The sequence below is a fragment of the Rhipicephalus sanguineus genome, chromosome 4 (genome assembly GCF_013339695.2).
Source record: "Rhipicephalus sanguineus isolate Rsan-2018 chromosome 4, BIME_Rsan_1.4, whole genome shotgun sequence".
Taxonomy (NCBI): Eukaryota; Metazoa; Arthropoda; class Arachnida; order Ixodida; family Ixodidae; genus Rhipicephalus; species Rhipicephalus sanguineus.
The window spans coordinates 111642588-111656527 of NC_051179.1; the positions used below are offsets into that span (position 1 = coordinate 111642588).

Consider the following 13940-nt stretch of genomic DNA (forward strand, 5'->3'; position numbering starts at 1 on the left):
GGAATGGTGATGTGGGAGTCCGGCAAAACACTGTATGCGAGATAGCTCATGGACCACCACCATGTGCGTTGTTGCGTCGCGCTGCGCGCGACTTCTCGGTAGCATGCCCGCGCTTACTTAAACATAATCCGAAAGGGGGAAATCGGGCGGAGCAATTGCCTGCAGACCTCGAAAGGCTAGATCCCCTACGACATCCTCATTATAATCATCATATCATGCATCAACCAGAAATCATCACATAGTTTATATGTATCTTTTTCATCACCGCACTGATGCGTTTGAACACATTATTTTTTTGTCCACATTATTGAACTGCGTAATGCTTTACTCTGTCGTGTATTGTCTTTATCACTGCTGAATCCCTATTAACAAAACACGTTGTGGGGCTAGTTGGTGAGTGTTTTTTTTGTTTGTTTGTTTTTTAAATTCAGCGCTAAACTTTAAACACAAGCACACAGCGCCCGTCCCGTTATGTCCTTCTGTGCGCTTTTGTTTAAAGTTTAGCGCTGAATTTTTTTAAAAGAAAGATATGAATACCTATTTTATAACGTCACTTTTGTTGCACCAATTTTCATAATTTTTTTTTTTTTGCGTTCGTCTTAGCATTCATAACTACACGCATTCCAGCGCTAAATAAGGCAGTCGCAAAAACGTCGCAGGGCCCCTTTAACCAATGCGCCACGGACGCTCACGCATGAGCCTTTACAAACGCGCTTTATATCTTTGACATCTTTTTTTTTTTTTTTTCACAGTGACCTTGTTGGCGTGGGGCGGTGCCGCCGTCTTGGAGAGGTGAAGTGAAGTACTGCATCGTGACACTAACGAACGCCGACATGACGCGCTTCGGTAATCTCAGCGCTAGGGCGCGTTCTACGAAGAAACGCTGGAATAGAGGCGCCTTACGCAGCTCCGCGGAGATTGGCTCCCCGATTTCCCCTCCATTTCGTTTCAATACAGTTTGAGTGAGTGTTTTGTTGCAGTGAGAGACGCCATCGGGCAGCGGGACGCCTTCGCGCGTTCACGGCTCAAGCTACGAGCTCTTCCTCTCGTGTTCCTGAAGCACTGTGTGGTAATGCATGCATGAGAAGTGTAGGTTACCGAATAACTGGAAAGCGCACACCTTGCCGTTTTAAAGACGATAGTCTTTCTTGCGGAACTTAAACGCAGAAATTTTGGTCTGTCGTTCTTTCTGTTTGTCGGCACGTCCCTCGATTCAGCCACTCGGCCAAAGTTGAACCACTTGCACAAGGGCCAGCCATCGTGAACGGCTCACTAGGTTCATACTTGTGTACATGGTTGATCAAAAAGCAAATATTACGCATATCTGAGGCGCAACATCACTAGGTAAGTATTAGGTGGTGTGTTCCTTTAATAGAAAATACATAGATACGTAATTCTAGAGACCCTTGTTTCTTAAGCTGCGCTGAAAATGCGACTGCGCCGAAACCTGGCTTCCTCCGTGCCCTCTGCGCGAGCTCATTGTTGTGTTTCGGTTTCAGTTCAGTATTGCACTGTACGAGTGCCATGGGGCGCCGCTCTGGCATTCCTGCTTTACCCAGGCGACGTGAATGTAAAAGAGTGTGTGGAGAGCACTCGTTGAGTGCGGACGTTTCTTCTGCTTCGGCGCTTCGCGCCAAACCGCGTGTTCGGGCTGGCTGGCGTCCCCGCCGGTCGCGTTGGTCACCGCCGGTCTTGCCTGCTGCTGCACCGGGACTACCAGCCCGCAACACAGCATTCACGTTTCCCGACGTATTGCCAGATGGCGTTCATATCTCACGCAGCGCCTCTTCTATCGTCTTTAGACGACATATGCAGCGAAGCACGCAGATACGCGGCCAATTTTTTCTCCTCAAATGACGACGCTTTCCATGAGCGCATATGGAGTACTGGTGATTATGTGCCTGTTGATGCCATCTTTACGCGGGATTCAGCGTACGCTGTGCCCGAGTTCATGTTAAAACTTCAGTTACCACAAAGGTTTAATCTTGATCATTGACGTTAGTCGTTGGTATGGATATGTGCCACCAGACGTCGACGTAGGTGCGTACACATCAAACGGTGATGTAGCCGTCAAACACCAGCAGACATTGTGCAAGCTCTCATTTATCATTGTACAATGAACATTGAACTACTATTGTAAAGGCACGTTTCACTTTCGTTCTATACCGATTCCTATGAGGAGGGAGCAACCATGTTTGTTTTTTTCTTCAGTTCCTAATGTGTGTTTAGTTCCTTCCATTCGGACGTCAGCTGCCTTGGCAGTCTACATATGTGGCCTACAGCTTATACTGCAAGTAAGTTGGTGAGTAAAAAAAAAACGCGTTCTTTCACGCATTTATTCGCCGCGGTGTTTAACCACCTTTACTCATTCACGCGTACAGAAGTACAGGCTGTACTTGTAGGGCGTAACTGGGCCAATGGCCCCACGAGCGGCGCCCAGAACATCGCCAAGGTCGGCGACGTGCGTATCCGGTCGATTTCACAGTGGCCGCGTGATAGCATCCGGTACTTACACGTACGCTCGTTAATCATGTTTTGTCTGACAAAGGAGACTTCAATCCGGACGCCCCCCGAGCGGCATTTATCGCTCCTTAACAATGCCCGGCTGATTACGCTCGAGTAGGCACAGAGTGAGACAGCACTGAGCGCGTATACGGGTGCCGCACTGTGTGCGTCGATATGAAACGGGATGAGAACGAAGCTCTTGACTACGCCGGTGCAGTTCGTACAGGCACATACACACTACATTGCAAAATATGGATACGTGGGCTAGCTGGAAAATCGTATTGTTCGAAGAACTGAGAGTGCGAGAACAAACTCTTCGTTCTGGCATCCTGTTCAAACCACGAGAGAAATTTCCGAAGTGTATCACGTATACAACAATGCAAGTTGTACCGCCAAACCACCCATGAATTCTTGTTGCCACTTGCGTAGCCGGCGGAGGGGGGGTGTTGGGGGGCTGAACTCCCCTTCCCAACCCCCGTAATTTTTAAATTTTCCATGCATACATATACACGCACACATGGGTACAATAGCACGCTCGGATAGTGCCACATGCGCTCTTTTCTTTCTGTGTTTTACGTTACCGGCCCATTGCACGTGTAGCGACTGCGTTGTGCAAACCGCGCCAGAATGTCTGGGAACATTCCAGATTGTTTTAGGATCTTCTGTTAGGCTGAAGCGCGCAAACGCGAACAGCTGAGTTTATTCTCGAACTAACGCGGCCACCAGCGATAAGGCTCGAATGTTCGATGCCGCATGTGTAAATGCCTACGCGCCTTGTCGCGGATCGGATTATCGACGGTCGACGCTCTGTTCGCCGTTCTCTGTGCGCAGTGTGTATTGCTTATAGCTTGACTTTCCGTTTCTCATGTGCACAGGTTCGCCCGAATAAAAAATCACACCATCTCCCGCTAAAGGGGAACATGAGGCGATGCGAAGCAGCGTTTCGGCATGTCGAGCCCGCGTTTTAGGGTGGGAGTGGAGACGGGGAGTGGAGTGGAGACGGGGAGGGGAAATGGAGATGGGGAGGGGAGGGTAGGAGGGGAAGTGGAGAGGAGGTGTGTGGTGAGGGTTTGCGCATGCGCAGTAAGGGCGGCCACGCCGCACACCACCACCGGTTTGAACTCCGCCACGTCACGACCACGTCAAAATATACATGAAGGATAGTTGAAGCCCCCCCTCCCCCACCCGCAAAAAATTTCTGCCTTATCCCCTGCTTAACGATGCATGACATGAATTTAACGATGTTGATAAATCTTAGAGGAGTGCCCCGATAACACGCTTCGTATGCTACTCTTGCTGACATGCTAATCTTTTTCGGTGTGCGCATTTTGTGCACAAATGTGCTCTTCGAGCCTGTCACAAAACCATTTGTGAGTGAGTGCTCGTGTTGTGTTGTGCGGTTCTGCCTTGTCCGTCGTTCTTGTTCCCGCTATCTCAGTTCTTTGGACACTCAAACTACCAATAATAATCACAATAATAATATCGCGGCCACAGTAGTCGGGGGCACCGAGATAAATATTGAGCACTTGGCTTTCTTTAATGTGCACATAAATATAACTACACGGGTGTTCTTGCGTATCACCCACATCGGTATGTGGCCACCGCGGCCGTGAATCGAATGCGCGTCTTTAGTGTAGTACAGTGCTGCGATCGGCGAGCCACCGTTTGCCGCGGGGCGCCGGGACGGAATAAAGGCAGCCACCTCATTTTGCGGCGACAAGGAAGAGCGCTAAGGCGCCCGGCTGTTTCTCATGCACCAGGAGGTGCATGGTTGCATTTGCTCGAAACAACACCATTGTCGCTGGTGCCGGAGCGGAAATGCGACACATGGCGCCTTTGTGCCCCACGAAAGGCCGCGTCGCCGAGTTTCCGCCGAAGACGGACCTCGGACCACCGCGCTGTGTGTCTCCGGCTGATAGGCCGTCTGCGCTCAAATCAGCGCCAGCTGCCCAGACATATACAATTGGATTTGCCAGGCCTACGGCCGCCGTTCGACAGCATGGGTGGTCGGCCCGTGGAGCGAAACGAGGGACTCACCACACCCCGCATGCTGGAAGCATGTTTCCCTCGATGCGACATCGTTGCGAGAACAATACGCGCGCGCGCGCGCGCGCGCGCGCGCGCGCGTGCGTGTGTGTGTGTGTGTGTGTGTGTGTGTGTGTGTGTGTGTGTGTGTGTGTGTGTGTGTGTGTGTGTGTGTGTGTGTGTGTGTGTGTGTGTGTGTGTGTGTGTGTGTGCGTGTGTGCGTGCGTGCGTGCGTGCGTGCGTGCGTGTTTCGGGAGCGGTGCCAGCAAGTGACCCGCAGGATTCTGGAACGTCCTGTCAAACTGTAAATATGTAAATAAACCTCTTGTACACTTCATCGGCTCCTCCGTCCGGTTTCCTCCAACAGCAGCTCTTCTTGAAGACGAGGTTCGCCACCGCCTGCCTGGACGCGAGGAAACCAGGGCAGTCGGGAGCAAGCAGGATTTCGTACAGGCTACTCTGACACTATCAATCCTGTGATGGAGAAATACGCGCGATATAACTAACCCCTGTATAAAACCTTCATAGATTACGAGAAGGCATTTCATTCGGTCGAAATCTCAGCACTCATGCAGGCACTACAGAATGAGGGTGTCGACGAAAAATACTGGAGGAAATCTACAGCGGCTCCACAGCCACGTTAATGATTCATAAAGAAAGCGACAAAATTCCAATGAAGATGGGTGTAGGGCAGGGAGCGGAAATGCGACACATGCGGAAATGCGGCTTTGCGATAGGTAGCGAGGCACTGGAAGTGGCAAAGGAAGACGTCTAATTAGTACAGGTAGCGACCGCAGAGCCGAACCATGAGATTGAAATAACTAGAAGAATAAGAATGGGGTGGATCACATTCGGCAGGCATTCCCAAACCATGCATGGTAGTTTACCGCCATCCCTCACGAGAAAGGTACATATACCAGCTGCATCTTACTGGTACTTACTTACGGAACGGAAACGCAGAGGCTTACGGAGAGGGTTCAACTTAAATTGAGGACGATGCGACGAGCCACAGAAAAGAAAATTATAGGTGTAACCTTAGGGAACAAGAAGCGAGCAGAGTGGGTCAGGGAACAAGCGGGTGTTAAGGACATCTTCATCATCATCATCATCAGCCTGTCTACGCCCACTGCAGGGCAAAGGCCTCTCCCATGTTCCGCCAATCAACCCGGTCCCATGCTTTCTGCTGCCACGTTATACCTGGAAACTTCTTAATCTCATCTACCCACCTAATTTTCTGTCTCCCCCTCACGCGTTTGCCATCTCTTGGAATCCAGTAAGTTACCCTTAATGACCACCGGTTATCCTGCCGACGTGCTACGTGCCCGGCCCATATCCATTTCTTCTTCTTGATTTCAACTATGATGTCCTTAACCCCCGTTTGTTCCCTGACCCACTGTGCTCTCTTCCTGTCTCTTAAGGTTACACCTATCATTTTCCTTTCCATCGCTCGCTGCGTCGTCCTCAATTTAAGTTGAACCCTCTTTGTATATAACAGGTATATAACAGGTATATAAAGGTATATAACAGCTGCATCTTACCGGTACTTACCTACGGAGCAGAAACCTGGAGACTTACAAAGAAGGACATCTTAGTCGCAATCAAAAAGAAGAAATGGGCATGGGCGGGGCATGTAGCGCGAACGTAAGATAACCGCTGGTCATTGGATAACATGGCTGCTGCAAGCACGTGACCAGGTTTATTGGCAAAACATGGGAAAGGCCTTTGCTCTGCAGTGGGCATAGTCAGGCTGATGATAACCCCTTGTGCTTGGGGCCGGGAATGTAATTGATGACAGTGTCCTTTATTTAACTACGGTGAATATGGCTTTCAGCGAGTCATTGAGGATGTATACTTGAAGACCAACGGCAGGTTTCGATATTATGCAGAGTGTTTATGCCAAATAGTGTGGCAAAACAGCCGTGTTTAGTGACTGGTAGTCATCCAGACAACACAATATATTCTACTGACGTCCTAAAGAATCCACACATCCCGCATTTCAGTGGAGACGTACAGAGGACATCTAACAAGCGTCGCTTACTGGCAAAGTCTGAAAGGTGGCCTTCACAGTCATGACTGGGATGAGGACTCAACATGCAAAACCATTTTTCTGAACTCAGGAGGCGTCCTCCTAGATGAATTTGCCTCCTTTGCTCATGACCGCTCTCGAAGTTGAAATATACTTAAGACTATCCTACTTGGGAGGTCGCCGGGGTATCACGCTGGGGCCTTTTCTTTTTTTTTTTTCGCCCTCAAATTAACAGTCGGCACCCTAGGGCTCACTCTCTTAATCTCCAAGAACTAGGATCATCTTTTCTGATATCACGAATCAAAAGGCAGTGGGAGGTAGTTATGGTTTGCGGACGGCACACGGGACAGCCAATTGGCTCTCTTGACCAAACCCAGCGAGGCGCTCGTGCCAGTGAAGACCTGGAGGAGGGGCCCCAAACGGTTATCGCCTATCTTCTTTTTTTTTTTGCCAGCCTTCAATCATTAAATCTCAAGCTAAATCCCAAGCTCTTGCATTCAAGATGTATAGTTGCGTATTACAGGACAGGTGTGTCAATGTTCTGCTGGTCATCAATTGATCTTCAAAACTTTCGTTGCTTGAATATGTAACCTGGTCCAGGAGGAAGGCGTCGAGGAAGTCACAGCCCGCTGTACTTCCTTGTAGACGCGCACGGGCATGTGTGCGCACGTGCTGATACGTATATCTTATGCACGTAGAAAACATGACATCTTACGCACTGCAAATAACAAATATCGATGAAATGCGCGTTCAGTCAGCTCAGTGTCTACGTGCACTGCAAACAGCCTCCGCATACGCGAGCAGCTGCTTTTGTACTGCATTCTATAGTTACGTTGCGCCATATGTATAAGAATGGCGATGTGGGCGAACTGGTTTAGTTCACGAAGAAGATGAGCAGCGCGAAGCACAGAAGTGCGGAAGTGCAGGCAACGAAGAAATCCGGCACCGGATAATACAGACGCCAGGTCGCATGGGAATGAAAAAAACTGGGAGGCAGACAGGGTGGCTCGAGGGTACACAACAGACCAAGCACGCTGTGACCCTGCCTCGGAGGAGCCTATCCCGGTCCCGTGCAAATATGCGGCCATATAAATTACTACAAGGAACTCAGGCGTATCTACTCCCTCCCCCACAAGAAGCTCACTAAGGAGGAAGCTGTCAGCTGGCGCTTAACCCAGACCGAAACCTACCCAAACTTACATTTCTTCAATAAAATCACCCTACGGAATATCCTGCGCGCTGCCCATGGTGCTCCGAGAAACACCAATGCGGACATTCCGGGCCATACCCGGCCTACCTCCCATTGACGAAGCGAGTGTGGAGCGGTGGGAGGAGTTGCTGGCCCCAGCGGTAGCCTTGACTATGAGATCAGTTTGATCGACAGGGCACGCACGGCGGCAACTGCGTGTGGTGTCCTGGACTGAGGGTAGCCAGCACTGCTAGATGGGACTTGCATAACAAGCTGGCCCCGCGCCACAGGCCTCTTTCTGTGTATAATTTTTCCCTTCTCCCCTAGTGCAGGGTAGCAAACCGGACGTACGTCTGTTTCACCTCCCTGTTCTTCCTTGCTTCTCTCTCTCTCTCTTTTCCTTCTTTCCCGAGGAAGCGAGAGAGGCTCGTGTTCGTCACTCTTTCGCTTCCTCAGTCCCTCCTTGCGTGCACTTCTGCACTTCTGTGCTTCGCGCTGCTCATCTTCACCATGAACATCTTCTGTAAAGCATTATATTTGGCATTAAGTTTGCTCCTTGTTACGTAGTTACAGTGTAGAATAAATTTTTCCGGGGTACCATAGACCGCTTCTCTCCGCTAATGGTGGCTGCCTCGTACGGGCCATAAACATTCTGGTCTGTGGTTTTTGGAAACTAACAGAACGTTGTGGCAAGATTGGCCGTGTTGCTTGGTAGCATAACCCGCTTCAACAGTAGGCACGCCGGCTATATCGCTAAATTAAGAAGCAACGCGATTTAAAGCGGATGTGTTAAGTCTGTTTCGCGGCCATAACTTTGGCGACTAATCCAAAACGCCAGTAAGGAGCTGGCATCTTCACCACATGAATAAGAATGAAGCATCGCTATTCGCTAACCAAAGAGCCACCTCTCCCTATCGAGTGCAAAAAGTTCAGGGTAAGATTGAGGCTTGAAGTCGTGAGAACACGCAAAACAAATGCCGCTAGAATCAACGTTTCAGCTAGAGGACCTCTCTCGTTGGCTCTACCGACATTCCCTGTACGATTTCTCAACTCTCGATGAAGCTCACTTGACGATGCTCTCGCGGCTCGGGAAAAGCTGACATGGCAACTCTTCGCAATGCACATAGACTGTCACGCCACTAAGTTGATGTCAGGTGAACCACCGGGCCCGTGCAGCTAGGATGGCGTTACTCGCTAGCGGCCTTGTAATGCAGCAAATCCACCAGGCAGGCTCGATATGTACCTCGGAGTGCCGACCAGTTCACACGTCAGTTCTCATTCACGCGGTTTTCTGTAGCACGCACAGGATTTCGCAAAGCAGCGTTCATGCACGGTCACAGAGCTGAAATATAAAACCTTTCATACCGCGGCCAAAAACGAGGTGTCGAGCATTCAGCGCTTTCTGCGATTTGGGAAGTATTTTGGTCGGATATCAACTTTAGCACGGCTCATGAATATCCGGTGAAAGCGGCACATGGCTTGCGTCCGCTCGTCCTATCTTTCCCTATACTAGCAGAAGGGTTGACCCTCTTCCAGCCATCTTAGATTATCCCTCAAGTCACCTATAGTTCGCTACGAATATTAAACATTGGTCATTGCGAATACTAAACAGCGCAAACGAAATCTGAAAGGGAAATTCAGTGCTCTTATGCTTCGACGCCAGACCACTGCATTAAAAAAACGATACATTCAGAAATTCGCATTATGAACAGAATTCTTGGATAGCGTGTAGACGGCGCTGCTACCATACAACTTGTTACGTTTCAGTCTGCAAGTATTTATCTAGAAATATGCGCATAGTTGGCCTTGTCTTATTCTCGTGTTTTATAAATACACTAAGAAAATTTATCCATGATGGACACCAGTAAAAGGAGGGTCATCAGTGGCTCAAAGGAAGTAAAAACATGCACTGAAACAAGCCTTTCATCTTGAGTAATTTAGCTCATCGCGTGAGGGAATTGTAAGATTAACACAGAACAGATAGAACTTGTTGGGCGAGTTGGTGCATCTTAACGCGAAAACGAACAACCTGCGCAACCGACCCACACGCAACACCAAACACACACGAGCGCAGGTGGGTGTGTGCGCGCTCGTGTGTGTGTCATGTTGTGCAGGCTATTCCTTTTTGTGTCCAGAACAGATACTTTGAGTGAACGGACGCAAAGTGGTATGCGTAGCTACCCATTACGTTCATGTCATACGTCTACAGTCGTTTAAGAAAGGTGAAACTGAAACTCACTCCTGCGAATTGACGAAGGCAAAGAGTATCAAAAAAAGCCATTTATTTGATCTGTTCAAGAAAAAAAAAACGTACTCGACACAGGCAAATCTCTTCGGGTACAAAGAGGGACAAAGGAATGAACAGTAACACGAACGCGGATCCACTCTGTGGACCGTCGCGAGTGGCGAAACGAAAACGGTACAGCAAATTTCTCGAAAGAAGAATGACAGTAAACTTTTAAAATTATTTTGGCCCTTTCATACGCGAATGTACAACTGCACAAACACGAAACTTTTTAACTCAGCTTTTACACGGGGAGGAGGAAAACACAAGACGAGAAAAAAAAAAAAAAACGATAGTCGAGGTGGGTTGACGTGGATTGTCTTTGGGCAGCAGAAACAAAAAAAAAAACAAAAACTTGGAACTGGTGGCGAGACGCGGGCAGCCCCGCGGGGTTCACCAAAGCTCGAAGACAGACAAGACTTCGTTGTTGGATGGGCCCCAGCTGGAACCATCGTCGTCCCCGGTGGAAGCTTGACGCCGCGACAGACCCCACACACACAACCGGGAGAGGGCGAACGAAGAGTCAGGTCCACCGTGGTACAAACAGAGTGAGCCAAGAAACCTCCTCGTCCACAGCCTCGAACCCGGGGCGCGGGCCAGCGGCCCTAAGTTTAAAAGGAGATCAGAGCTCACTCCTTCAGGTACTTGCGGGTGGAGACGACGTCGTCGATGGAGCAGACCTGCGAGCATTGAGAAGGCGAGGTGTAGAGAACATGTTCTAACTAGCGAGTGCAGACTCACACGGAACGCAACAGTGCACGACAGTTCTCCATAGTATGCGCAAAGCACATAACTTCACGGAACCTAAGCAACAAGTGCTCAATTGCTTTGGTCTTGAGCATGCCGCCCTGCAGTAACTACAATTATTCACCGTTTTACTTGTGTGAAATTTACTCCGATCTACAAGGCGGCACGTTTTCATCTGAAAATAATACGCCAAACATCCCTCTCTTTCCTTCCAATTTCATGCCGAGATGTCCATACGACATTGCGACGTCACAGATCTCGCTTTTCTCTTGTTTATTCCGCAAACTCTACCCTAGAAAAAAAAAAGATATCAAGGCTCAGTGGAACCCTCGGAATAAAAGAAAAATAACAGACATTAAACGCTGTTCAAGCAAGGTTCATGGCCGTTGCGGTCAGCTTGCATGGTAATTTCACCACTGTCGCCATCGACACCAGTAAAGTTTCGTTTTTGCGTGTTTTCAGGCTTACAAGGGCATATTAATGCGGTGAAGTCAGTCGCTTTGCTACTGCATAAACGTAACGTGCTCGTACAACGTAATATTCGGCTTAACAGCGCGTTCAAAAGAAGCCTTACCACGTGGAGCTGGTTGTCCTTGACCTCCCGGACAATGGTCACCTCCTTGTCACCGGACTGCTTCTGAACAAGCTTGCCGTCCTCAAGCGTCACCTTAGACTGCGTAGGCAACAAAAAGAGAAGTGGAAAAATGCGGAGCATGTATTAAACGCTCAATAACGTACGTTGCATTCAGCTTTCTTTTCCAAGTGCAAACATAATACATATTAGGCAGACCATTAGTCCCCGCGTTGAAGAACAAGTACGGGGGGGGGGGGGGGCGGTCTGACTTTGGTGGCAATAAAAAGATGCTAGATGGTTCTTGATTGTATCATATGGGATGACTAGTAGCTTTTTATCGCCATCCAGGCTACAGCCGCATGAAAATCAATGCGAAACAAAGAATGTAGATGCCGCATGTTCGCGTTTTCTTTCTTCATCCTTACTGTACTTGACTAAGGTTCAAAGCTAAAAACAGTCTGCCCAATCAACTAATACGACCGAATACATACGGAGCATTAAAGCGGGGACTTACAAGCGGCTGACTTGATTAGCAAATAACTTTTTGCGTGTTAACTTTCGAACTGACTAAAACGCCTTCATTTCGGTAAGAAGTTTCGGTAAGACTCCGGCTTTAGACATCAGTGAACGCGATTCTTACGTAAGGCGGTGCTTCCTAACGCAGAAGCTTCACATCTGTAATTCCCGAGCATAGCTGGCTCACTACTATATGTGAGACCACCATCGCACGCAGAGGTCTTTTTGATGACCATGAGCCATTAATTATCTCGGTGGTTACTAGTTAATGTTACACCCTCCCCCGGTCACAATATTTACACCCCCCCCCCCCCAACCAACCATGAGATCATGTGCCCATTTATTTTCTTCAATGCAAATAAATCCTTATATCAAACAGTAAAAGAAAATCTCTTGCAAGCAAAAGAGCGACAATCGATATCAGTCGCTCGCTGGCATCACGAGTATCGAGGGGCACCTCGTAATTCACTTTCCTTTCTCAAGAAGCCTGCACCCGCAAAAATTCGAGGACTGCAGCTAAAAACGGGGTGGAAAGAAAAAAAAAACTGCACCGAGCGACACATTTTTTTTTCTCTTGATCTGTAAGAGTGGCTTCACAAGATATCCAACTTGAAGGAACGGCCCGCGAAGTCATTACTACTACGTAGACAACCCACCCAGATAGCCAACGTGGTCGGTTAGGCTTAACTCGAGGGCCGGAGATTTTAGAGTGGCGCGGTGAGATTAGGCAATTTGCGCACACAGAACAGATGACAGCTGACCCAACAAAAAAAAAAAAGATAACTATCGTTGGGAAAGGAGTTTGTCCTGAAGCGGACTTAAAGAAACAATAATTACGCACCCCATGGCGTACGCGTTCGCACTCAATCTGGTTATCTTTCAGGCAGGGGAAAAAAATCAGACCGGCAATGACAGATTAAGAGCGTCCTCAAGGTCCTTGTCGAGCGGTAGACGTGCCACATGGAGGGAAAATTAACAATGGCCCATTGTTCGCGGAAGCCGGATACTGTGACCCCGCTATCGCCGCCATTTTTTTTTCTCTCTTTGGTAATATGGAGACGTGCGCGGTCGCTTTCGTTTCTGTTCTTTTTATCTCTGCCGCGCCAGATAGGAAAATGAGAGCGGTACTCCAGAATGTCCGACAAAGAAGGGGTCGCATGTCCGCAATCGCCGGGCGGCGGCAAGCCGATCTCTTTGGACGGAAAAAATATGAACCGACGAGTCCACTTGACGCGGCGGCGTTCGAGAGAGCAGTGCACACTCACGCAGGCACGCGAGCAGAGTTACACCAGCAATAAATACCCTGGTGTACTGATCGCAATCTTCAATACTAATGCTAGTCTTATTAGAAGCCCATTTCCAAATGCTGCCGCGCTAAGAAGTCCTCCGAGTACTCTCTTTTCCTATGCTACTATACATCTGTTGTATACTTGTTACTTTGTCAACCATTGTCCCAAGGACTGACCCATGTATTATATCTTTATGAGATGAAGATCGGAAAATGAATATTGTGAGGCTAACGAGGGTACGAGGGTAGAAGTGTTCCTGAAGGGCCTTGGGTTTGGCTGATTCATCGTTTCAGTTGCAGCTAATGCAAAGTGTATGCATTTTAACGCCTGCCTCCGCCGTACTCCGGTAACCAAAGTTGGCTAATATAGGTTACTTGGCTCAGCTTGAAGAAGTTCGTTACATAAACTGTCGGGCCTGGAGAGCGGAACTTTCAAAGCAGGTGATAAATGAAAAATTTTCGTTTATACACGTATTATCTGACCATAATGAATTGCGAAATATGTTTCAGTTACGTGCTGCAAGCACGGCAAGCTTTCACTCGTGTGCGCGTTCTCTGCATGCTTATGGCTCATTGCAGCTCGTAAGTTCGGCTCGGATGTGCCATCCCCGATATTGAACAGCACAAATCAGCTGCAAGGTACAGGACCACGCACAATTCCAGGGAACTTTCAAATAAAAAAACCTATAAAAGAATACCTACGGTGCACTACTACTTTCCCAAGACGTCACACCAAGATACTATCGACCGGAGCATTAGCTGACCACTTGACGTTACAGGGTTTCC

The 13940-nt window shown here is 48.7% G+C and overlaps 1 protein-coding gene across 1 annotated transcript in view; it reads right to left on the minus strand.

Annotated features, from left to right (window-relative positions):
• Positions 1–10010: 10010 nt before the first annotated feature.
• The window catches only part of LOC119390564 (sodium/calcium exchanger regulatory protein 1), a 40303-nt gene continuing 36373 nt past the window's right edge, over positions 10011–13940 (minus strand). Inside the window, exons 3-4 of the mRNA XM_037658162.2 lie at positions 11351–11449; positions 10011–10709 (exon numbers count right to left, since the gene is read on the minus strand). Coding sequence (XP_037514090.1) covers positions 10659–10709; positions 11351–11449 — 150 coding nt within the window. The 3' untranslated portion in view covers positions 10011–10658. The remainder of the gene's footprint in view (positions 10710–11350; positions 11450–13940) is intronic.